This window comes from Phacochoerus africanus, chromosome 4 (assembly GCF_016906955.1).
Source record: "Phacochoerus africanus isolate WHEZ1 chromosome 4, ROS_Pafr_v1, whole genome shotgun sequence".
In the NCBI taxonomy this organism is placed as follows: Eukaryota; Metazoa; Chordata; class Mammalia; order Artiodactyla; family Suidae; genus Phacochoerus; species Phacochoerus africanus.
This window is the reverse complement of record NC_062547.1, coordinates 81,628,819-81,655,265: the sequence shown is the minus strand read 5'-3', so window position 1 is coordinate 81,655,265 and position 26,447 is coordinate 81,628,819. Positions and strand designations below refer to the sequence as shown.

At 44.1% G+C, this 26,447-nt stretch overlaps 2 protein-coding genes across 5 annotated transcripts in view; one reads left to right on the top strand and one right to left on the bottom strand.

Annotated features, from left to right (window-relative positions):
* Positions 1–9,770, top strand: part of SIMC1 (SUMO interacting motifs containing 1) — a 74,777-nt gene extending 65,007 nt beyond the window's left edge. Inside the window, exon 10 of the mRNA XM_047778063.1 lies at positions 8,926–9,770. Within this exon, the coding sequence (XP_047634019.1) occupies positions 8,926–9,188 (263 nt within the window). The 3' untranslated portion in view covers positions 9,189–9,770. The remainder of the gene's footprint in view (positions 1–8,925) is intronic.
* A 719-nt stretch (positions 9,771–10,489) lies between these two features.
* KIAA1191 (KIAA1191 ortholog) lies at positions 10,490–26,095 on the bottom strand. Of its 4 annotated transcripts, none has more exons than XM_047778065.1 (9): positions 25,839–26,095; positions 24,277–24,389; positions 23,852–23,939; positions 19,785–19,963; positions 16,795–16,921; positions 14,156–14,280; positions 11,895–12,001; positions 11,642–11,784; positions 10,490–11,530 (listed from the first exon to the last, which is right to left on the bottom strand). In XM_047778065.1, the coding sequence occupies exons 3-9, from the start codon at positions 23,877–23,879 to the stop codon at positions 11,322–11,324; spliced, it is 918 nt and encodes a 305-aa protein (XP_047634021.1). In that variant the 5' UTR covers positions 23,880–23,939; positions 24,277–24,389; positions 25,839–26,095; the 3' UTR covers positions 10,490–11,321. The 4 variants fall into 4 exon arrangements, with proteins under 4 accessions (XP_047634021.1, XP_047634020.1, XP_047634022.1 ...); XM_047778064.1 differs by having other exon boundaries at positions 25,877–26,095; XM_047778066.1 differs by lacking the exon at positions 25,839–26,095 and adding an exon at positions 25,264–25,801.
* Between the last annotated feature and the right edge of the window lie 352 nt (positions 26,096–26,447).

The window sequence follows — 26,447 nt, the reverse complement described above, 5'->3', positions numbered from 1 at the left end:
GGATCTACCAAAAAGTTTAAAGAGTAGTACAATATACACCTACATACCCTTAACCTTGACTCACAAGCTGTTAACATTTTGCCACATTTGGTTTATCTATTGATCCATCTATATGCCTTTTTCTTTGTTTGTTTGTTTGTTTGTTTTGCTGAACCAGTTGAGAAAGAATAAGTTGTGCTGTCATAGCCCCTCATGCTTAAATACTTTAACTTAAGAGTGAGAATATTCTCCTACATATCACTGTTCATCATGCCACTGAGGAAATTTGTCCTTGTTAGAATATTATCTAATACACCCCAATAATATCCTTTTAGGTGTTCAGTTTTGCTTTGAGCCAGGATTCCGTCAGGTATCAGACATTGCACTTGGTGGTTTCATCCTTGGGTCTCCTGGCATCTAACACAGATCCCAGCCTGTACTTGTTTTCCATAATATGGAAATTTTCGAAGAATCCAGGCCAGTTATATTATAGAACGCCCCATAATCGAGGTTGGATGGTTATTCTCTCATGATCAGCAAGAACAGGAATAGATGAGGATGCACACCCTTGCCAGTATATGACATCAAAATGCAGTAACGTCAGTTTGGTTTGGGGACTGTCTATCAGATTTCTCCATTTTTGTCTTTGTTATTAGTAAGTGATCCAGAGGATAAAACTTGGAGAATCAATATCTTGTTCAGCCTTTTTTTTTTTTCTTTGCTCATATTTTTATTGGATTTTTTATTTTAATTTAGTTTTTATCTTACACTGGAGTATAGTTGATTTGCAATGTTGTGTTGGTTTCAGGTGTACAGCAAAGTGATTCAGTTATATATATAAATACACATATATATATATATACATACATATATGTATATCTGTTCTTTTTCAGATTCTTCTCCCATATAGATATTTACATAATATTGAGTAGAGTTCCCTCTGCTATGCTGTAGGTTTTTGTTGATAATCTGTTTTATATAGAGTAGTATGTATTTGTTAATCCCAAACTCCTAATTAATCCTTCTCCCAGCCTTTCCCCTTTGGTAAGCGTAAGTTTATTTTCAAAGTCTGTGAGTCTGTTTCTGTTTTGTAAATAGTCCTTCATTTTTTTAGATTCCACATATAGGTGATATCATATGATATTTGTCTTTCTCTGTCTGACTTACCTCACTTAGCAAATAATCTCTAGGTCCATCTACTTTGCTGCACATGGCATTACTTCATTCTTTTTTATACCTAACATTGCATGGTGTGTATGTACCACGTCTTCTTTATCCATTCCTCTGTTGATGGACATTTAGGTTGCTTCCATGTCTTGGCTTTTGTAAATAGTGCTGCAGTGAACATTGGGGTGCATGCTTTCAAATTACAGTTTTCTCAGGATATATGCCCAGGAGTGGGATTGCTGGATCATATGGTAGTTCTAATTTTAGATTTTTCTGGAATCTTTATACTGTTCTCCATAGTGTTTGCACAAATTTACATTCCCATTTGCAGTGGAGGATGGTTCCCCTTTCTCCACACCACTTCCACCATTTGATGGCCTTTCTGACTGGTGCAAAGTGATACCTCATTGTAGTTTTGCCTTGCATTTTTCTAACAATTAGTGGTGCTGAACTTTCATGTACTTTTTGGCCGTCTGTCTGTATTCTTTGGAGAATGTCTCTTTAAATCTTCTGCTCGTTTTTTAATTCGGTTGATTATACACACACACACACACACATACACACACATACATTGAGCTGTATGATCTATTTGTATATTTCGGAGAGTAATCCCTTGTCAGTCATTTCATTTACAAATATTTTCTCCTATTCTGTGAGCTGTCTTTTTGTTTGTGGTTTCCTTTGCTGAGCAATAATAATAATAATAATAATATCTTTACAGCTGCACCTGAAGCACATGAAAGTTCCTAGGCTAGGAGACGAATCAGAGCTGCAGCTGCTGGCCTACAACACAGCCACAGCAACACCAGATACAAGCCACATCTGCAACCTACACCATAGTTTGCAGCAACACTGGATGCTTAACCCACTGAGTGGGCCCAGGGATCAAACCCACATCCTCATGGATACTGTGCCAGGCTCTTAACCCACTGAGCCACATGGGGAACTCCTGTGCAAAAAAATTGTTTAATTAGGTCCCATTTGTTTAATTTTCATTACTCTAAGAGGTGGATCCAAAAATATATTGCTACAATTTATGTCAAAGTGTGTTCCGCCCATGTTTTCCTCTGAGTTTTATAGTATCCAGTCCTATATTTAGGTCTTTAATCTATTTTGAGTTTATTTTTGTGTATGGTGTTAGAGAGTGTCCTGATTTCATTCTTTTACATGTGGCTGTCCAGTTTTTCCAGCACCACTTATTGAAGCAACTGTCTTCTCCATTGTATATTCTTTCCTCCTTTGTTGTAAATTAATTGACCATAGACGTGTGGGTTTATTTCTGGGCTTTCTATCCTGTTCCATTGATCTCTACGTCTGTTTTATGCCAATATCGTACTGTTTTGATGACTATAATTTTGTTGTATAGTCTGAAGTCAGGGAGTCTGATTCCTCCAGCTCTGCTTTCCTTTCTCAGGATTGCTTTGGCCATTTGGAGTCTTTTCTGTTTCCATACAAATTTAAAAATTTTTGTTCTAGTTCTTTGGAAAATGCCATTAGTAATTTTGTAGGGATTGCACTGAATCTGTAGATTGCCTTGGGTAGTACAGTCATTTTGACAATATTGATTATTCCAATCCAAGAGCATTATATGCCTTTCCATCTGTTTGTGTCATCTTTGATTTCTTTCATCAACATCTTATAGTTTTTGATATACAGGTCTTTTTAGTCTCCTTGTGTAAGTTTATTCCTAGGTACTTTATTCTTTTTGATGCGATGGTAAATGGGATTTTGCAACCAGTGACTGTTTTATTTCTTCCTTTCCAATTTGGATTCTTTTTATTTCATTTTCTTCTCTGATTGTTGTAACTAGGACTTCCAAAACCATATTGAATAAAAGTAGTGAGAGTGGACATCCTTGTCTTGTTCCTGATCTTAGAGGAAATGATTTCAGCTTTTCATCATTGAGTATGATGTTAGCTGTGGGTTTATCATATATGGCCTTTATTATGTTGAGGTCTGGTCCCTCTATGCCCACTTTCTGGAGAGTTTGTGTCATAAATGATGTTGAATTTTGTTAAAATCTTTTTCTGCATATATTGAGATGATCATGTGGTTTTTATTCAATTTTTTTAATGTGGTGTATCATACTGATTGATTTTTGGATATTGAAATATCCTTGCATCCCTGGGATAAATCCCTCTTGATCATGGTACATGATCCTTTTAATGTATTGTTGGATTCAGTTTATCAGTATTTGGTTGAGGTTTTTTGCATCTATGTTCATCAGTGATATTGGCCTGTAATTGTTTTTTTATGCTGGTATCTTTGTCTGGTTTTGGTATCAGGGAAATGGTGGCCTCCTAGAATGAGTTTGGGACTGTTCCTCCCTCTGCAATTTGAGGGAATAGTTTGAGAAGGGTATGTGTTAAGTCTCCTCTGATTCGTGGAATTCACCTGTGAAGCCATCTGGTCCTGGACTTTTGTTTGTTGGAAGTTTTTAAATTACAGTTTCCATTTTAGTACTTGTGACTGGTTTGTTCATATTTTCTATTTCTTCCTGGATTAGTCTTGGAATATTGTGCCTTTCTAATAATGTGTCCATTTCTTCTATATTGTCCATTTTATTGGCATTTAGTTACTTTTAGTAGTCTCTTGTGATCCTTTGAATTTCTGTGGTATCAGTTGTAACTTCTCCTTTTTCATTTCTAATTTTATTGATTTGAGCCCTCTCCCTTTTTTCCAATGAGTCTGGCTAAAGGTTTTTCAATTTTATCTTTTCAAAGAACCAGCTTTTAGCATTATTGATTTTTTTTCTCTTGTTTTCTTCACCTCTATTTCATTTACTTCTGCTCTAATCTTTATGACTTCTTTCCTTCTACTAACTTTGGGTTTTGTTTGTTCTCCTTTCTCTGGTTGCTTTAGTGTAAAGTTAGGTTATTTATTTGAGATTTTTCTTATTTCCTGAGGTAAGATTGTATTGCTTCAAACTTCCCTCTACAACTACTTTTGCTGTGTTCCACAGGTTTTGGATAGTCGTGTTTTATTTTCATTTGACTCTTTTTTTATTTCCTCTTTGCTTTCTTCAGTGATCCATTGGTTGTTTTTTAACATATTGTTTAGCCTCCACATGCTTATGTGTTGTTGGCTTTTTTTATGTTTTTTTCTTGTAGTCAATTCTAATCTCATAGTGTTGTGGTTGTAAGAGATGCTTGATGTGATTTCAGTTTTCTTAAATATACTGAGGGTTACTTTGTGATTTATCCTGGAAAATATTCCATACGCACTTGAGAAGAATGTGTGTTCTGCTGCTTTCAGATGGAATGTTCTAAAATATCAATTAAGTCCATGTGTCATTTAAGACCTGTGTTTCCTTATTGATATTCTCTCTGCATGATTTGTCCATTGCTGTAAGTGGGGTGTTAAAGACCCCATTATTTTTGTGTCATTATCAATTTCTCCTTTTATGATTGTTAGCATCTGTCTTATATATTGAGGTCCTCCTATGTTAGGTGCATATATATTTAGTTGTTATATCTTCTTCTTGGATTGATCCCTTGATCATTATGAAGTTTCCTTCCTTTCTCTTATAACAGCCTTTATTTTAAAGTCTGTTTTGTCTAATATGAGTATTGCTACTCCAGCTTTCTTTTCATTTCTGTTTGCATGGAATACCTTTTCCCATCCTCTACTTTCAGCCTGTATGTGTCCCTAGATCTGAAGTGAGTCACTTGTAGATAGCATATCTGTGGGTCTTATTTTTGTATCCATTCATCCAGTCTGTGTCTTTTGGTTGGAGCATTTGATTCTTTTACATTTAAGGTAAGTATCGATATGTGTGTTCTTAATGCCATTTTGTTAATTCTTTTGGATTTGTTTTTCTAGGTCTTTTTTCTTCCGTTCCTCTTTTATTTTCTTCTCTTGTGATTTTATAACTATCTTTAGTGTTGTGTTTACTTTTTCTTTTTGTGTGTGTTTCTATTATAGATTTTTGGTTTGTAGTTAACAGGAGGTTTTGATATAGCAGTCTACATATATATACTAGATTGTTTTAAGTTGCTAGTCTCTTAATTTCAAATGCATTTCCAATATCTTACATTTATACTCTTCTCACAGTTGCTGGCTTTGATATCATATTTGTCTACATATGATTTCCTACCTTTACTGCATTTGTCTATACCAGTGAGCTTTCCCACTCATAATGTTCTTGTTTCTAGATGTGACTTTTTCTTTTCTACCTAGAAAAGTTCCTTTAGACTTTGTTGTAAAGCTGGTTTGGTGGTACTGAATTCTCTTAACTTTTGCTTGTCTGTGAAGTTTTTGATTTCTCCATTGAATCTGAATGAGACCCTTGATGGGTAGAGTATCTTGGGTTATAGGTTTCTCCCTTTCATCACTTTACCTTTTTTTTTAGGGCCGCATCCATGGCATATGGAGGTTCCCAGGCTAGTGGTCAAATTGGAGCTACAGCTGGTAAGCTACACCAAAGCCACAGCAATGCCAGATCCAAGCCACATCTGTGACCTACACCACAAGTCACTGCAATGCTGGATCCTTAACCCACTGAGCAAGGCCAGGGATCAAACCCACATCCTCATGGTTACTAGTCAGGCTTGTTACCACTGAGCCACAACAAGAACGTTCCCTTTCTTGTTTTTAATATTTTCTCTTTGTCTTTAATTTTTGCCATTTTGATTACTACATCTTGGCATGTTCCTCCTTGGGTTATTTTATCCTGTATGGGACTCTTTGTGCTTCCTGGATTTGAGTGTTTCCTTTCCCATGTTAGGGAAGTTTTCAGCTATTATCTCTTCAGATATTTTCTCAGGCCCTTTCTCTCTCTCTCTTCTCCTTCTGGAACTCCTATATGCACATATTGGTGTGTTTAATGTTGTCCCAGAGGTCTCTTAGACTGTTCTCATTTCTTTTCATTCTTTAATCTGTTCCACAGCAGTGATTTCCACCAATCTGTCTTCCATTATTCATTCTTCCACCTTATTCTATTGATTCTTTCTAGTGTATTTTCCATTTCTGTTACTGTATTATTCATCTGTTTGTTCTTCAAATCTTCTAGCTCATTGTTAAACATTTCTGGTATCTTCTTTTCTGTGTCTCCATTCTTTTCCCCAGATCTTCGATCAACTTTACTATCATTACTGTGAATTCTTTTTCAAATAGATTGCCTCTCTCCACTTCACCTAGTTGTTCTTTTGGCGTTTTATCTTGTTCCTTTGTCTGGAACATATTTCTCTGCCATCTCGTTTTGTCTAACTTTCTGTGTTTGTGGTCTCTGTTCCTCAGGCTGCAGGATTGAAGTTCCTGTGGCTTCTGGTGTCTACCCCATGGTGGGAAAGGTTGGTCCAGGGTTTTGTGAAGGCTTCCTGGTGGGAGGGACTGGTGCCTTCCCACTGGTGGAGCTGGGTCTTGTCCCTCTGGTGGGTAGGGCTGTGGATAGAGGCTGCTGTGGGCTCAGGATGATTTTAGGCAGCCTGTCTGCTGATGGGTGGGGCTGGGTTCCTGCCCTGTTGACTCTATGGCCTGAAGCCTCCCAGCCCTGGAGCCTCAGGCTTTTGGGTGGAGACAGGTCTTGGTGCCCAGATAGAGACCTCCAGGAGAGCTCATGCTGAGGACTATCCCCTGGGACCTCCATGACCACACAGTGAGCCATAGCCAACCCCTGTTCTCCCAGGAGATCCTCCAAGAGCCATGGGTAGTTCTGGCCCAGGCTTCTGTGGAGTCACTGCTTTGTCCTGGGTCCCACTGCACATGAAACCTTGTGTGCACCCTCCAAAAGTGGGGTCTCTATTTCTCTCAGAACTGTGATGCTCCTGCAACTCAAGCCCCACTGGCCTTGAATGCTAAATTCTCTGGGATCTCTTCCTCTTGATGCTAGACCCCCAGGCTGGGGATACTGATGTGGGGCTCAGAACCCTCACTCTGCAAGAGAACCTCTGTGATATAATTATTTTCCAGTTTGTAGGTCACCCACCCAATGGGTATAGGATTTGATTGTTGTCACAAAATCACCCCTCCTACTGTCTCGTTGTGGCTTCTTGTCTTTGGATGTAGAATATCTTTTTTCTTTTTTTTTTTTTTTTTTTTTTTTTGGTAGGTTCCAGGCATTTTTGGTCAGTGGTTATTCAGCATTAGTTGTGATTTTGGTATTTTTGTGAGAAGAGATGAGCTGAAGTCCTTCTGCTCCACCATGTTGCCGAGCCCTCTCCTCAGCCTTTCCCTCAATGGCTTTAGCATTCACTGATGGCTGTTCCATGAATCAATTTAGTGGACTGAAAAGTGGTCACTTTGTAGTTGCAGATTCCTTCTCCCTTAAATGGTCTTCTGTAAAAAGCACCTTCCCCTTCTCCCTACACTTCTTTTTCATTTGCTGTGGATTTGGGACTTTTTAAAATACCGTGTGCAGTAATGCGTTTTTGTCATTATTTATGATCATGTTGTTCAGAATGTGGCCAACAGGACCTCTCTTCGGGCTGGCTTCTTTAACTTTTTGACATGTCTCTGTCCATTTTCAAGTATCTCTTACTTGTAAAAAATATTCGAGGTTCACCTTGTAAATTTCCTTGCCATGATCCTAGAATTTTTTCTCCAAAAAATTTCTAATTTCTTTTAGTAGGGAGTGGGGAATAGTATTTAGAAACTAAGATCTGAGTGCTAAGTATGTTAACTGCTACTGGGGTAGGCATAAGTTATTATTGCTTCTAGGCTCTTTCTGATAAGAGCTAAAAAGTTACATAGTTTTTCAAAAATACAAGTTCAGGAGTTCCTGACGTGGTGACAAGTTCAGGACTTCCTGACGTGGTGCGGCAGAAACTAATCCAACTAGGAACCATGAGGTTGCAGGTTCGATCCCTGGCCTCACTCAATGGGTTAGGGATCTGGTGTTGCCATGAGCTATGGTGTAGGTTGCAGACACGGCTCAGATCCTGCGTTGCTGTGGCTGTGGTGTATGCTGGCAGCTACAGCTCCGATTCGACCCCCAGCCTGGGAACCTGTGTGTGCCACGAGTGTGGCCCTAAAAAGCGAAAAAAAAGCAAAAAAAAAAAAGTTCATACTGATACCTCAGTTTCCACTCCAATAGAATTCTTCCTCTCCTCCTATTCCATAACTGATTCTCTTCTCTCACAATAAGAATCCTTCTCTTATTCTCAACATGGCTATATTTATACATTTGGTCATCCTACATTACATACAAAATGGTTTCTTTTAAAGGCAATTACTACAGTAAACCAGTATCACAACAAACTTACCAAGTTTAATATTTCTTTGCAATTATTTTCCTAGAGTAAATCTCCATGATAATACACAGTATTCACATGAATATTTTTTCAAGTGGTTAGATCAATTTGAGATATAGTTTCATGACTGTGACTAGCATCCATGAGGACGCAGGTTCCATCCCTGGCCTTGCTCAGTGGGTTAAGGATCCAGCGTTGTCATGAGCTGTGGTATAGGCCAGTGGCTGTGGCTCCAATTTGACCCCTAGCCTGGGAACCTCCATATGCTGTGGGTGTGGTCCTAAAGACAAAAAAATTTTTAACATAAATGAAATAGTTTCATCATTTAATATAGGTTCATTGTTTAAGGGAAAAAACTGAAATACATCTTTTTAATATGTAAAACTTGAGGTCCAGAGAGAACAGAGGACCTTTGGAATAGAGTTACCACAGGTCCTCACAGGACTCTTGTAACTAGTAACTAGTTAGCCCAGTAACTAGTCAACAAGTCTCCACCCAGACCCTACCTGCCAAAATTGGACTTCATCTTCCCAAGTCAGAAAGGAATAAAAAGTTCAGAACAGTTCAGCTGACTTTTTCCTTCTTGCAGAGCACTTACGGAGTTCTGTGATTGATCGAAAAGACTTAATAATCAAAAGGATCAAGCCCAAGCCCCAGCAAGGAGATGACATCACAGTGGTGGACGTGGAGAAGCAGATCGAGGCCTTCCGCGGCCGCCTGGTCCAGATGCTGGGGGAGCCACTCGTCCCACAGCTCCAAGACAAAGTGCACTTGTTGAAGCTCCTGCTTTTCTATGCTGCGGACCTGAACCCCGACACGGAGCCCTCCGCAAAGGCCTGGAGCAGCCCCTGAGGTCCCTCTAGGCACTGAACACCAAGAATACCTCCTGAACTCCACCTCCAACTACTTGGAAGTTCTATAAGTATAAAAAGTAGTTTGAAATCTTATAGGACCAAACCCTATCTTATTTATCTGCAGGCTATAACTTTCTAACTCTTTACAAATTTTTTTTTAATAATCCTACCCTAGCCTGTTCTCAGATACGGCTTAAATATATATGGTGTATATATATTTTTTAATAAATTATTTATCTATACTTTTTCTGAAACAGGTAATACTATATGCACTATATGTTTAACATTTCCATTCGAGCTGTGAAAAAAGAATCCCTGTGTTGAACAACTTCGAGACATCAATGTTATGTCATTCAAGGTACTGACAAACCTATTTGGAAGGAGAAAGACATTCGTTTCTCCCTAATGGAACCCAGACATCCTATATTGGACCTGTTATATTGCCTATGAATTTGACGTTGTGGCCAGTCTCTTCAGATCTGATGTAATGGGGGGAGTGGGGTAGAAACAAAAGGATGGGTATGTTACAAAAATTTGATGTTAAAAGGATACAATAAAAAGGCAACGGTTTTTCAAAATACTAAGTTTATCATGCTTTGGTTCCATAACTGTGAGAAGGCAGAATGGAATTAACTGCTCTTAACAGGACAAAAAAACTGCCATCCACATTTGAGAAAGTAGTCAGGCTTTTTATTGTCAAAACAAGAAATACAAGCATAACAGAAGACACAAATAAATTAATTGTTCTGATCATTTCAGACTCCAGGTCTCTGTGGAAGGTCAGCTCAGCTCCTTGTCTAGATGCAACACTGTCCAAAGCAAAAGACAGCAGAAATTTGAAACAGTTTTCAAGACAGTGGTTGAACATGTACACAGTGAGAAGTGAAAAGGTGGTTCCCTAGTTCCTTTCCTCAGTAAGGTACATGTTTGTCTATAAAGGTATGAGGCTCGTTTGGTGGGGTGTGTTGCGGGGGAGGGGGGGGCAGTGATTAATTCTTCCACCTCCCAGGGAAAAAGAAAAAAAAGTTCAGGCCTTGGCCTAAACGATAAAAATCAAAATAGGGCAATGCTAGTTTCACGGGAACCTCAAGACTATCCTCCAACTGCAGTTGCTGCCTTCTTTAAGAAAGTTTTTTTTTTTTATGGTTTTTTTTATAATGATTTTTATTTTTTGCATTACAGCTGGTTTACAGTGTTCTGTCAATTTTCTACTGTACGGCAAGGTGACCCAGTTACACATACATGTATACATTCTTTTTTCTCACATTATCATGTTCCATCATAGGTGACTAGATATAGATCCCAGTGCTACACAGCAAGATCTCATTGCTTATCTATTCCAAAGGCAACAGTTTGCTTCCAAAGGCAATAGTTTGCAGAAAGTTTAATACCCATCTATCTATTACCAAACCAGTAGACTGAATTTTCTCCCTTAGGAAGTCTTCGACCAAATGAGTTAAACTAATCTCACCTTAAAGTGCAACAAAGGATATAGGACTAGCGTTTTGTTCAGTGACACATAAAAGAGAAGCATCCCTCCAACAGCACTGGCCTAAGAGCTACTGCACTAGGTACTGGCCACAGAACCACGTGATCCTCAGCATCTTCCTAAAAGCACAGACTCCAGTTTCAGCTCAGAAAAGAGGATCCCTGCCAAGTCTCCCTCTTAAGTGTACTCAGACCTCAACAGATCTCGGGTCCCCCTCACTAGCAAGGCTGGAGCACACAGTGCCAGCACAGCCAGGAAGGCCAAAGTCGTCTACCCTAGTCAGTGAAGGCCCCCATGTGTCCATGCTCACATGGAGTGTGGCAAAGGAATCAAGAAGCCTTGGTTTTGGACCAACACAAACATCATTTGTTCTGTGTATATAAAGGATACCAAAAATAAGTAACGAGGTCCCCGTACACCTGCTGACATTATTTTGTCTACACTAAAGCGATACGAGATGGCTTCTTCCACACAAGGACAAGCTTTGCACAATGTTTCTCAAAGACCAATTATGTCTCCAGCTCCAGCCTCCATTTGAGAGATTTTTAAAAAGACAAAACAAAACCTTTCCTATGTCAGAGCCAAGGTAAAGGGAGCGGGGCGCAAAACACGCTCTAGCCAGAGTCCCTGGAACAGATGGCTCTAGAAGCCAGTGGGCGTGAGAACATTCAAGTCCCGGGGTTTGAGATTGTGGGTCCGAGGCAGCTGTTTCTTCCCTTCTATCACTGGGATGTCCATCTTGGGCGGCTGGAATGTTGCTGGGTCCTCAGCCATTCGGGTGGCCTGCACACGAATCAGTTCCATTGGAGAAGGTTTCTGGGCTCCTCTGTACACCTGAGTGGCAAAACTTCCTGCAGAAGGAAGCCACAGAGCAAATGACTGCAAAATCAGCAGGCAGCTCACAGCACACACGGTGAAATGCCCGCCACACCGCCTTCTTTAGTGGGAAAGCACTGCCTTACCTGAATCCGACTTCTGGAGGGATCTTGGTGCAAAGAGACCCCACTTATCTGCTGAGCTTCTGTCTTTATCCCCGCTTCCAGAATCCATGGCGCTAAGATTGGGACCAGGTAAGGCTATGGAAGAACCAGAAGTGAACCAGCCTCTGGAAGAGAAAGAATAAAACATATGCTCATCACATATCTTCTTGGAAGCTACAGGCTGTCCTCGGGTGTTGGATGGGGCGCTAGCTTTTCTTTGGCAGGAAGGACTCACCGGGACTTCTGCTTTGGGGAAGAGTGAGGGCTGCTGCTTGGGGTGGACTGGGTGGAGGCCGGCTGCTTCTCCTCTCTTGTTATCTCTCCACTCTGCAGCTTTAGTTTCTGTTCAGATGGGTAAGATGAGAGGCTTTTTAAAAATCAGCAAATACAAAACAGCAAGTTTGGGTATAAACAATCTGGTTTACACTAGCTTCATGCAAAAAAAAAAAAACAAAAAACATTAACAGGTGGAATAATTATGCATTACAGGACAGACATTCCTTTTTGTCCTACTACACCATGTTCCATTTTTTAAAAATTCATTCTCAAACATATTTCAACCATCTCTCTACTAAGCCCACACCAGAGCTTTGGATTTTCGCACACGGACCAGCCAGTAAGCGAGCAGGCCGGCACCCCAGCTGCAGCTTCCTCACTGCCTCTCCTACTGCGCAACCCTGCCACTCCCCGTCCTTCAGGGCCGACTCTGGCCCTCTCATCCAGCTAAATGCTCCCTGTGTGCAGTCTTTCCCTCCCAAACCAGTCATGCTGGGCCCCGCAGCACTGCAAACAGACCTAAGACATGCAGACCAGCAGTCCAGCTGGGGCGACAAGCCCACTTCTCGCTGCTCCCAGGCCAGGGCTCCCACACACTCTGTGCTCGTGTCTAGAATGCCAGCGCTTAGCCCAGACTACACTTCAAATAACCACATCCGAATGTTCTCAAACACTCAACATATCAAGTTCGGTTAGCTGGCATTCCAGCCATCCTCACATTCTACTCGTGTGGCCAAGATGCAGAGGATGGGCCACATTCAATGCCACCCTTACACAGGGTAAGTTGTGCAACTGGCATTCAGGCTGATACTTGCCCTGGAAAGTTCTCAAAGGCTGACAGGGCTCCTCCCCGCAAGCATCTGTCTTGTCTGAGACCTCAGGCTGGCCACCACCCCAACCCTGACCTCCCACAGCAGTGGTTCTAAGTTCAGTGGGTAGAAGTGGGTAGAAATCATCTGGGGTGCTCATGACAAAATGCAACCACCCCAACTCTGACCTCCCACAGCAGTGGTTCTAAGTTCAGTGGGTAGAAATCATCCGGGGTGCTCATGACAAAATGCAAGCGTCCACAATGGCTCGTACCCCTGCCCACAGGCCATTCACTCCACTGTCCCCCCTCCCATGTATGGTGTACACGATCCTCCTTACGAGCCCCCTCAGAAGCCAGAGTCTCAAGACAACTCTGGAATCTGGGCAAACAGCACCTCAGGAGACGTGAGTTCAGGTTCTGACTGGTTAAATACATAACCCGGAAGCTCAGTTTCTTCATTTATAAAACATGAGCAAGAAGAGTATCTCCATCAAAGAATTAATGCAAAGATGAAGTGACCGTGAGTATTTCCTAAACACCGAAGCACTATTAAGTATAAAGTGATACTCCCTGAAAGAAAGTCAAGTGAAACTATTTTATTCATACAAGTATTTGGTTATCATTAACCTCACTGAAAATTATTCATTTGAGCAAAAACATTCCAATGTGCTTTTAATTCAATATAGAGCATAATATTCCTTCCTAGCCAGGGCTACCTCTGTTGCAACTGCCCCCCGCCCCCAACACCCTGCTCTCCCCTTCCCCAGTGTGGATCACTGTGGTGCAGAGACCTGCACTGGCTCTGCTGTCCGTATATCAGGTGCTCCCCGTATCACACGCATAAGCTCAGAACCGCATCTCAGCCTCCTCAACAGAACCAGCTGAAACAGCACGCTTCACAGACGGATGAGCAGAAACCATGCGGCCAAGAGCCCTGGAGCTTTCAGCCAGAGCGTGACCACAAGAGAGACTAAACCGGTTCTAAATTCCTCGCCCAAGTCTCTTTCCATCACTCTCCACAGCCCCCAACTAGCTAGGCTGGTAGCTTCCAAATCAGAGCCACACTTTAAGCTATGAATGATGAAGGTTAGGGGTTTCAGTTTTGTTTCTGGGAGGAGGGCCGCTCTCGTGGCATGCAGAAATTCCCAAGCTAGGGATCAAACCTGTGCCACAGCGGTGACCCCAGCCACTGCAGTGATAATGCTGGATCCTTAACCCACTGCGCTACCAGTCTGGGGTTTGACTTTTTAGGTTTTTTGGCCACACCCACAGCATGTGGAAGTTCCTGGGCCAGGGATTGAACCCACACCACAAGCAATGACAACGCCAGATCCTTACCCACTGCACCCACAAGAGGACTCCCAAATCTGGGTTTTGTTTTTTGAAAGTTCCTAAGAAAACCAGCTTACGTGGAGCGCTTCTGCCACTCGAAGGTAGTTGGTCTCCTCGGTGGTAAGGCCCTTGTGGGGTGTGTAGCCAGCATCTCTCAGCCCTGCCTGTTGCTCAAAACGCTGAATGCTCTCTTGGGTCTGTTCTGGGAACAGAGGAGATGACAGTCATGCCCATCCCCCTCTCCCATCACAATCCAGGGGAGATCAACACACACACATCCACGGTTCTCCCTGGGAGCAAGAAACCAACCCGGCCATCTGGGGAAGAGACAGGCACCTCAGCAGGAATTCTGAAGCTCACACAAAGCTTCTGTAAGCAGGAGAAGCCTTCCCTCACACCAAGCTAAAGAGCAGGTTACACCCGAAGGGGCAGCCGGATGACCTCCAAGGCAACACTCCTCACCTGCCTCTCGTTTGTGCCCTGGGACATTTTACTTAGAAAAGCAACATGGAGAAGGCAGCTGACATTCAGAAACAAGGCAAGTTCTCTAAATATCAAGTTTCCTGAGAGATTTAACCACCCTCGTTAAGACCTTCCCCAAAGAGAAACAGGCCACATTTAGGCTAGATGGCACCAAGGTACCAATTAATCCAAACCAGGGAGAATATATCTCGGGCTAGCCATGGTCTACTGAGCCAACATTTCCCGTGTGTGAATCTGGCCACCACGGTTCCTGGCCTGGCAGGTACCTGGCCCAGCAGACAGGCTCAGCTCCCTGTGAGGTCCAGTCTGTCCCGATTATCTCGTCATCGATGTCAGTTATACCCTAGAATGACTGACGGTAGGATTTCTGCTTGATCTGTACCCACATACTACATAATACACCCCTATGTACAGGAACGTGGCAGCTGTGGACCAAAAGTCCAGACTCCAGATGTCCTTTATGACTTAGCCATTCTCCTTCTAAGGGGCTATTTTATTCCCTTCAGAAACAGAAACAAAGGAAAAACACAAAATCACACACAGTGTAAAAAGATGTTTTCCAGTCTAGCCAGGTGGTCACCTGGAAAATTTAAAAGCGGGAAAGGATTTAATGAATACGGTACAGTAATACCAGAATTTTAAATTCAGTTTTTTAAATTTAAGACTGTAGAACATCAAAAGTTCATGGCAGTATTAACTGAAAAAAAAAATAGAATGGCTTGTCTATTATATCTACAATTATTTAAAAATATGCGGGAATTCCCATCGTGACTTAGTGGTTAATGAATCTGACTAGGAACCATGAGGTTGCATATTCCATCCCTGGCCTCGCTCATTGGGTTAAGGATCCCGCGTTGCTGTGGTATAGGCTGGCGGCTACAGCTCCAATTAGACCTCTAGCCTGGGAACCTCCATCTGCCATGGGTACAGCCCTAGAAAAGACAAAAAAATAATAATAAAAATAAATAAAAATATGCATATGTATGGAAATGACTAAGGTATCTGAATCACCGTATATAGTGATGTGCTAAAATGTTCTATGGTGTTGGTAAACTGTTTTATTTATTTATTTTCTTTTTGCTTTTCAGGGCTGCCCTCGCAGCAGTCAGATTCATTTCTGTTGCACCACGACGGGAACTCTGGTGTATTTTCAATAAAGAAGTTATATTGTGCTAAAAAAAACAATGATTAAGCTTCCTAACACTGCCAGAACACTTTCTCAAGCTTTTAAAATACAAGCAGTAGTTGCTGATTCAAATAGTGCATTTATGTGTGAATAAGGAAAAGTCCAAAGAGTTTGGACTTCTGGCTCCAGGGTGAGTTCTGTAGGAAATGTCCAAGATAAACTGATGCCCTCCCAGAGCAAATAAACAAGGGCTTCCGACTTCAAAACGGAGCCAATTAAGAGGAACCTCTAGGTGCTGCGGCTGACAAGCAGAGCTGTCTAACAACTGCTCACTTCCCACAGCAACTAGAAGGGCCTTTCAGAACAAGTCTAGTTAACTTGTTATAAGGGTTTTAAAAAAAAAAAAAAATTCAAGGTCTCTTGTTTCCAGTCTTAATCAGGAACACAAATCACACATTTTTTTCTTTTTTTGGCTGCACCTGCAGCATACGCAAGTTCCTGGGCCAGAGACTGAATCCCAGCTGCAGATCCTTTAACCCACGGTGCCAGCAACCCACACCCCTGCAGCAAAAGCAACAAATCACACGTTCTTAAGATTAAAAACACCTGAGGCCCAAAATCTGCCTCAAGGTCCAGGAAAAGGAAAAACTTTGAGCCCTTCAATTAAAAAAAAAGTAACCATGGGGCAGGTGGAGCTCCTCGTGCTGTCTCCTTCTCCAGCAGAGCTTGAGTCACAGCAGCAGCTCCCAGCCCCAGGGGCACTGGTGCCATCTAACCCTCCCCGCCTGCCTCTCCCACCTGTAGAGGGAGAAACAGCCTCCACAGTCAAATAACTTGCCCAAGGCCACACTGACAGAGGTGGGAAAATAAGGCTGTGTCAACAAAGCAGCAGGTGTGCACCTAAATCAACTGAGATGCTTAATTGCTGGCCAACCTTCCACCTAAACAGAGTCAATACTGGTGACTCAGCAGCCAGACTGACCTCTGCGGGGCTTGGTCAGGACAGGCTAAGGCAGGTGGGTTGCGGGATCCCCGCGGCTGGTTACAGGAAGCCTAAACCCTCCCCGACTCCCACTTCCCCCTATTTCCAAGGCGCAGAGTGCTTACTTGTGATCAGAGAACTCATGATGACATGGGTAGCTTTAGCCTTCACCACAGGGACCTTGTCTGCACTGTCAGTGGCCGGTGGCAGGGGTACAGCAGGGGAGGAGGCGCTGGCATCCCCTTCCTCCACCTGTTTAAGAGGGGTAAGGAGGCATTGAGCAGGACAAGGGAGTCACGTGACTCAACTCACTCCTTTGGGAATAACGTGATGCATAAGGAAACACACGAAAGGGGGCTGGTCATCCCCACCCCATTAGGTTTATATCATCTGCAGTGACAACAATAAGACATTATATGAAGAGCCTGTGTTTATACAAGTGGGAGAGCCAGGATTTGAAGCTGAGCTCTGCTCTCTTCCCAGACTACATCTGTCGAATATACAGTCCAGATTACTGTGCCCTTGAATGAGAAGAAACACCTCCCCTAGGCACTGAGCACCGCAACGCTCTCTTGCTTAAGCAATCACTGCATTCACTAAGTGGTTCTCAAACTTTGCCGAGCACCAGACTCCACCAGAGGGCGCGCTAAACAGACTGCTGGGCCCCAGCTCAGAGCCGATTCAGTAGGTCTGGGGTGAGGCTCAAGAATTTTGTTTCTACAATATTCCCAAGTGATGCTGATGCTGCTTGGTCCACACTTTGAGGACCGTTGCTCCAAGGGTTCAAGGAACAGTCTTTTAAAAAAACCAAAAAGTCTTCGTAGCTCATCTTTAACATGAGAGCTGGAACATGCTGCCTTCTTTAAACTCCTGACACCAGGCACAGACTACGTGGAAGCAGAGAATGGGATTCTGCTTCTCCCAAGGAAATGAGAAGAAAGATGGTCAGAAAGGAGGGGAGCAGAAGTACTGCAACGCTGTATTCCTGATCCAGAACAGGATTTAAACTTCTCAGCCTACTAAGCTGACACCTGAACCTCTGCTTCCTCACTTGGAAGGATGGTTAGGCCATACGAAAAAATGCCTGTCATAAGTCAGGTTGGGCTCTCCTTAGAGCAGTTGTTCCACACTGTCAGCTGTTCCAGAAGCCCATTCTTTGCAAGCAGAAGCCTTCATAAAGGAAAAGGGCGTGCCGCCCTTCCAAGCACTATCTGGAACCTTGTATATTTTCTGCTCCGGTCCCCAGAGTCAGCTGCTTTGGCAGCACAGCAAGGCTGCCGGGGCCCTTTTCTCCCAGTACTGCCAGTACTTTTTACACAAAATGTTTCCACCTCAACAATTGACTGGGTCAGATCTCAGATTTCGGACACGGTGAACTTCCCCCAGGGCCGTAGGGGCAGCTTCCATAGGAGGGAGCGCCCTGTACTGAGAGCTTAAGGAGGTTGGGGGGGCACACTCATTAGAGAGGAAGGATCAAATGCAGCTCTACCAAGTGAGTAAGCCGGGAGCCAGCAGTCACATCACCTCCACACCCAACACGTGCCGAGCCTCTCAGTCCCCTTTCACTGAATCCCCACACCACCTCCACAACATCAAGTGTTTTCACCTCTCTCGCAGAGACGTAGTGGCTGAGGCATGAAGCCGTGCGCCCAAGCTCACTGCTGCCACACACGCTGTAGGGGGGGACTCACACTGAGGACTGTATAGGCAAGTGCTTCCTGGTCCTTGCTGTCAGGACCTGAGCTGTCACACGGCTTGAAATGCAGCAAAATTCTAGCTTCAGGCTAAAAGGATTCGTCTGAACTGGGCAGGCCTGTCTTATTCAGGCAACAGGACCACCATCCTGGCATTCTTGGTGGTTGGGGAGTCAGAAACAAGGCAGACACAGTCCCCGCCATCAGCCAGCACAGACATCAGGGCCACACCCACAACAAACACCCAACTGCACCGCAGGGCTGTGAGAGCAGATAAGGTGTGTGCCTGCCTGTGTGTCAGGAGGGCCTTAGGAAGGAGGCAGCTCCCGCAGAGGACAGCAGTGGGAAAGGGCATCTGAGGCAGGAGGAACAGCATGAGGAAGATCACAGGAAAGAGCCAAAGTTTTGTCACTCCACAAGTATTTTTTTGGAATCTACTTTATGCCATGTCCTCTGCTAGATACTACAGGTGAGTACAACCCAGACATGGCCCCTGCCCCCAGGAAGCTAATGGGGGGTGACAAAGTAACACAGGAATTACGACAGGGCTCCACAGTACACTGGAGACCTCAAAAGGAGGGGTCAGTCTCCTTGGGAGGATGGAGGAACACCTTCACAGAAGAAATGTTTTGGAGCTAAGACTTAAGGGAGACCATGTGTCAAGCGGATGGAGGAAGATGACAGGATGGGGATCATGAACATTCCAGGCGATTGGAGCAGTGAGAAGCAAAGGCTCAGAGGCATCCAAAATCCTGGTAAGCACCAAGAAATCTTAGGTAACTTGCATGTGTGGGTCACAAGGGATTTGGCTGGCAGTTGGGGGGGGTGCAGTGGCACCTGGATCATGCAAAGCCAGGCCAAGACAAAAGAGCTTGGATTTAATGCTGTGGAAATGACAGGGGTGGGGGTGGGTAGAGGAGATGGGGGAGGTGTCTCAGGTAGGAGAAAACATGGCCATTCTAGTTTTTTTTTTGGTTTTTTTTTGTTGTTGTTGTTGTTGTCTTTTTGCCATTTCTTGGGCCGCTCCTGTGGCATATGGAGGTTCCCAGGCTAGGGGTCGAATCGGAGCTGTAGCCACCGGCCTACACCAGAGCCACAGCAACGCGGGATCTGAGCCGCGTCTGCAACCTACATCACAGTTCACGGCAACGCCGGATCGTCAACCCACTGAGCAAGGCCAGGGATCGAACCTGAAACCTCATGGTTCCTAGTCAGTTTCTTTAACCACTGCGCCACGACGGGAACTCCCTCTAGTTTTGAATTAAAAAGGCCAGCCCACCAACTCCACGGAAAACATAACATAAACAGGGATTGGTGGCTGCCCGATTCGATGGGTTCCAGGAGCCACTGGCAGCTTCTGGAACAGGGGGAGGAGAATGAAGGGGACGGGCCTGCCAGCAGCAGTCAACAGGGTCAAATACCTTGGCGAGGTGCTGATACTTGCGCTCTGGAATCACTGGCTTCCAGGGGATGCTGCCCATGTCCGATGGAGGAGGAGTCATGGGCGCAGGGTCCTCGAGGGCATCATCATAGCTGAATGCCCGGCGGTACATCCCGATGGGCAGGGACATCTTGCCTAGAGGCCCACTAGGCTCAAGAGCTAGGAACAGAGACACCTGTCAGGGTGGGCTCAGCAGCTGAACATCCCAGTAGCTTTAAATTAATCTGTAAACAGGCTGACACTTGGGATTCTCCCCTTAACCCACTCAGCAGCCCTAATCCATGTTTACGGATTAGGAAAACCAAAGTTCAATTTCAATTTACCTGTGACATCACACAACTTCAAAGTTCAGTAAGGAATCAAAACCCAAACTTCTCCAGTTTCAGAGCTTGTGTTCTTTAGGCCACAGAAGTCACCCCCCATGACAATCCCAAGTTTCCGTGTCTCAGGCAAGACTGAGGATATAAATAAAGTCTTGTTCCCATTTTATAGATGAGGAAATGAAGGCCCAGAGGTGGCAAAGCCTGTCTTTCCTACCTCACTTAAGAAAACAAAAGCTGGAGTTCCCGTTGTGGCACAGCGGTTAACGAATCCGACTAGGAACCGTGAGGTTGTGGGTTCGATCCCTGCCCTTGCTCAGTGGGTTAACGATCCAGCGTTGCCGTGAGCTGTGGTGTAGGTTGCAGACGGCTCAGATCCCACGTTGCTGTGGCTCTGGCGTAGGCTGGTGTCAACAGCTCCAATTAGACCCCTAGCCTGGGAACCTCCATATGCCGCGGGAGCGGCCCAACAAACGGCAAAAGACAAAAAAAAACCAAAAAACAAAAAACAAAAGCACTATCCATGAAAAGATGCTCAACATCACTAATTACTAGAGAAATGCAAAGAAACTACACCAGTCAGAATGGCCATCATTCAAAAGTCTACAAATAACAAATGCTAGAGGGGGAACCCTCCTACGCTGTTGGTAGGAATGTAAATTGGTATGACCATTATGGAAAACATTATGCCCGATCCTCATAAAACTAAAAATAGAATTACTATATGATCCAGCAATCCCACTTCTGGGAATATATCTAAACGAAACTGTAATTCAAAAATACATGCACCCCTATGTTCATAGCAGCACTATTCACAATAGCCAAGACATGGAAGCAACCTAAATGTCCACTGACAGATGAATGGATTAGGAAGATGTAGTACATATATACAATGAAATATTACTTAGCCATAAAAAAGAATGAAATAATGCCATCCACAGCAGTATGGATGTAACTAGAGATTATCACGAAATAAGTCAGAAAGAGAAAGACAAATACATATGATGTCACTTATATGTTGAATCTAAAATATGGCACAAATGGAGTTCCCGTTGTGGCACAGTGGTTAACGAATCCGACTAGGAACCATGAGGTTGCGGGTTTGGTCCCTGCCCTTGCTCAGTGGGTTAACGATCCAGCGTTGCCGTGAGCTGTGGTGTAGGTTGCAGACACAGCTCGGATCCCGCGTTGCTGTGGCTCTGGCGTAGGCCGGTGGCTACAGCTCCGATTCAACCCCTAGCCTGGGAACCTCCATATGCCGCAGGAGCGGCCCAAGAAATAGCAACAACAACAACAAAAAGACAAAAATAAATAAATAAATAAATAAATAAATAAATAAATAAATAAATAAATAAATAAAATATGGCACAAATGAACCTATCTACAAAACGGAAACAGATCCACAGACACAGAGAACAGACTTGTGGTTGCCAAGGGGGAGAGGGGAAGGAGTGGGATTTACCGGGTATTTGGGGTTAGTCGATGCACAACTATTACATTTGTGCATCGACTACAATCTGGCATTACTGTAGCTATGTCCACCTACGCCATAGCTACAGCTCCAATTCAACCCCTAGCCTGGGAACCTCCATGTGCTGCGGGTGTGGCCCTAAAAGCCAAAAAAAAAAAAAATAGAATGAACAAACAACAAGGTCCTACTGCAGAGCACAAAGAACAATATCCAGTCTCCTGGGACAGACTATGATGGAAAAGTACAAAAAAAGTGTATATACATGTATAACTGAGTCACTTTCCTGTACAGCAGAAATTGGTACAACACAGTAAATCAACTATAATTTAAAAATTTTTAAAAGACAAAGAAAACAAGAGCACTATGACAAGAAATATGTAAAACAATATGCTGTCCAGCGGCATCACTAGTTTCAAGTGTTCTACATGACTAAATAGCAGAACCAATCTTCATCACACAAACTGCTGACACTCATTCTCACAAAGCACTGCCAACTGATCCTGCCATTCCTGTCCACCGGAATGGACCGGCAGAATGCCCCAGTGTGACGCAGGTTCCCCACCTCAGGGCACTCTCAGCTCTGCCAGACCAAGGAAGCAAAGTTCACTTTGTTTGTTTGCTGATCCTTTCATAGCAGAACTAATGTCCAGATCCTGCCTCCAGTGTGACATTTTCCTGTTGCTATAATTACACAATCACACCCTCCAAGACATCAACCTGTGTGGTAATAACATCCAAAACCAGCAAAGAGCTCCGTGTAAACAAACAGCAAGGAGACTACGCAGCTACATGACTACATTAATAACAAATACTAACAAATCCACTGAAATAGAGGACTGGTCCTTGCCAAGAGCCAGGGGTGGACAGGGAGGAGCCACTGGAAGGATGAGGAGGGACTTGACTAAAGGGACAAGGTTTCCTTTTTGGGATGAGGGTGATATTCTGGAATTAGACAGTGATGATGACTGCACAACCTCGTGAATATATTAAACATCATTAAACTGTTCACTTTAAATGGCTGGATTTGATGGTATGTGAATTACCTCAACTTAAACACACAAGCGAATAATAATTACCAAGTATCCTTCCTTGCCAGGCACTTACATTTCTCATCTTTCCTAATCCCCATTAAACAGAAAATCTTCCCATTTTCCAGCTCAGCAAATAGGCATGGTTCTTAAGTGACACCGAGCTAGCAAGTGTGAGGTGGGGGCTGGAAGACAGACCTCAAAGCCAGTGTTCGCACTCTACATGCAATACCCCCACACTCCCCACTCTACAAGCATTAACGTAATGCAAGCAACCCCATGGCCAGGATGCTTACAGGGAGTTGGTGGTCATCCTGACGATGATGAAAGACAAACCAAAATACAAGGTGATGAAGTGAGAGACTAGAGACGGACCCATACTGGGAGACGAGGGAGACTCAGTTACTCCACTCAACTGGGAGCAATTTCAAAAATATGTTAAGGACTCCTCCCCACAGCCAGCCCAATAGCCTTCCTAACAATAATAAAGCCAGCTGGTATTTACTAGGAAATACAGTCCTACAATTAGAGACCAAAAAATTTTCTGGACAGTATTTCCCTATTCATCATTAACTTTTACCTCACATTTTCATGAATTTTATGTTTGATCTTCACAGCAACCCTGAGAGATGGACACTATCATCTATACTTCACTGAGAATCAAAACTTGAATGATTTGATTTTTTAAACTGAAATGTTAAATGTTTAAATCTTTTTAAAAAGATCTTAAAACTCACTGGCCCTTTCCACTAACAGTCCAAGGAGGGATTTCCCTAAACCAGAAATTAACACCTATCTAGACCCAGGACTCACTAAATGCTGCAATGAGCATTTTCATGACTAAATTCAATTTGCCTGGAAACTTTTCCCCAGACTTTCATTCCTCCTGCCGTCCTACCGGCTCCTCACAAAAAAAAAAAAAAGGCGGGGGGGGAGTTTAATCCTTTTGGTACAAGAACTACACAACTTATTCTGACTATTTATTTGATACATAGGAAAGTGACAAATCTGTCACACCCTTAAATGAAATGACTGTTCTTTCAAGTTAGGTTTTGGGTTCACACCCTGGCTGGGTGGTTAATAAGATGATGTTTAAATGATGCCAATCTGTTAAAGTCTAAATACTCTGCTGGTGTCATATTAATATATGGTTCGCAAAAAGTGGTTTCTACCTAGCTTAAAACGTTAAGGGCAAAACATAACTTTACCAAAAAAGAATTAAGTTTACCAGGCACTTCTGGTTGTCTTGAAGCCATTGTAAGACTGGGATCCAGGTGCTTTTCTATACAGAATTCGGAGTTGTGAGTCCCTGCCACCTAATAAAAATAAAGGGCATTTTCTTACAGCGAACACCAAAGAATAGCTCCAATGCTGTTCTTCTGACAGGCACACAGAGTTTTATGGTTTGTTTACAAGGCTGAAACACATAAAGGAGTGAGGGTGACAAACATGCCAAGGGAGGGGAAAAAAGAAAAAAGTCACAGAGTTTTATGGTTTGTTTACAAGGCTGAAACACACATAAAGGAGTGAGGGTGACAAACATGCCAAGGGAGGGGAAAAAAGAAAAAAGTCAAAGGTCTTACCACACCTGTGACTGATCTTAATACCTGTGATAAGACAAAGACACTATACACAGTAAAAAGGTCACCTTACCAAAGTGAAACGATGTGATGGTTATGCTGACAGACAGATATTAAAGAGGAACATTGTCCAGCTGCTGCAAATTAGCCAAGCTGCTCGGGAAGAGTCCATCCATTCCAGAGGTCCTGAGAACAACAACAACCAGCATTGGCACAGCCCTTCAGACTCTGTCAAACAGCTTCCTGTACTTTCATGTATTTCCCATAACAACCCAGGGAGAGGTATTACACTCACTTTTTCTCAGCCACACCCAAACCATATGGAAGTTCCCAGGGCCAGGGATCAAATCTGAGCCACAGCTGTGACCCACACCACAGCTGTGGCAAGGCTAATCCTTAACCCGCTGTGCCTAGCTGGGGGTCTAATCCATGATGCCACAGAGACATTGGATCCTTAACCCACTGTGTCACGGCAGGAACTCCTCATTGTGGTGGTTTTGTTTTTTGCTTTTTAGCACCACAGGTGCAGCATATGGAGGTTCCCAGGCTAGAGGTCGAATTCGAGCTGCAGCTGCCGGCCTATGCCACAGCCACAGGAACACCAGATCTGAGCCCAGTCTGCAACCTACACCGCAGCTTGTGGCAACGCCAGATCCTTAACCCACTGAGCGAGGGACTGAATCCACATCTTCATGGGTACTAGTCAGGTTCATTTCTGCTGAGCCAAAACGGGAACTCCCTCATTTTGTTTTTAAAGTTAGGCTCAGGGTCAAAATAACCTGACCCACAGAAAGGGGCTAGGTACCACAGTGGGTAAATTCATTCTTTGCTGAAACGATGACTGATATTTAAATGAGGAGTTTATACATTTATCTTGTGATTTAACCCTTGCAATGACCCTGCAAAGCAAGCATTGTTTATCCCCAATTTAAAGAGAAGTAAACTAAAAAAGCAGAAGTGATTTGTCCAAGGTTACAGATAAGTGGCCCATCTATAAGACAGGTATTTTACTCCCATTTTACAGGGGAATTCAAACAAAGCCCTAGGAAAGCCAACTTACTTGCTTTTCAACTTGCTACACTGCCCCGTCTATCCTGACGGAGCTCCAGTCAGAAAATCCGTTAGTTCTTCATCAAAGGGCATCGTAGAAACCAAAGTCTGGCCACCCTCCGGGTTCGGGCAACATTCCGACCCCGAACCTCCCTTTCCATTTCGCGGTGCCAATCTCCCCCCTCCTTCCCCTTCACAAGATACAGGACAATGACACCAGGATGTGAAAGGCCTGGGCTGAGTCAACCGCCTCTTCACCCGGCGAGGCTAAGAAAGACTAAACAGATTAGTCGGGGCCTGGCCCACGCCGAAGGTTCCCCAGGGCAGGGCAAGTAGGAGGCTTCAGACGTGAAGGCGAGGAGCGAGGGTCCAGGACTAGGCTGGCCCAGTGAAGTCGGGGCTAGGCCAAGTGCCGGGGCTGCCTGGGTATCAGAGCGAAACCCACAGGGGACCACAAAAGGCGGGGCGAGAGAGGCACGCAGTGATCCGGCCAAGATCTGAACCCCGGTAAGGGGAGAAGGAAGAGGGGCCGCGAGGCCCAAGACCCGGACCTCGGTGGAGGGACCAGGGCACGCCCCTCCGTACCTGCAAGACAGAGCCCCAGGCCCGGCTCATCTGGTTACCTGTTCTGCCGCCGCCGCGGAGCTGCCTGCGGCCCGAGCTCCGACACTAAAGATGTTCCAAGGACCCACGTTTCTCGAGAGGAAGTGGGGCAGTCGAGACGCAAGCCATGGTGTGAATGGCACTGTGCCCGTGGCGACACCAAAGGCCCCAGGCACTGAGCAGGGAGTGAACTCAGGCTGCGGAACCAGCCCGCAGCCTGATAAAGCCTCCGGAGGTCGCGTCATTTCACGCGATACTTGGCCGGGGTTGGGGGTGAGGCTCGAGGAACGCTGGGAGTTGTAGTCCACAATCGGGAAAGCCCCGTGCCTTAGCTGCACGCCTGGATGGTGGAGCCTCCGCTCTGTGTGTGGAACCCAGCAGCTCCCAAAGTAAAAGCACCCTTTACCAGCCCTCTATGCCCGGGTCTGTTTCAGACTGAAGGCAGATGGAGTGACACGACCAAACCCCTTTCACAGAGGGGAAATTAAGGCTCAGAGAGATTCAAAGACACTTTGAAAAGATGTGAAGTGAGCAGAGACCCTCTTCCAGGAACAGCTGAGTTAGGCAGTGTTTACCAGTAGCGGAACCCAA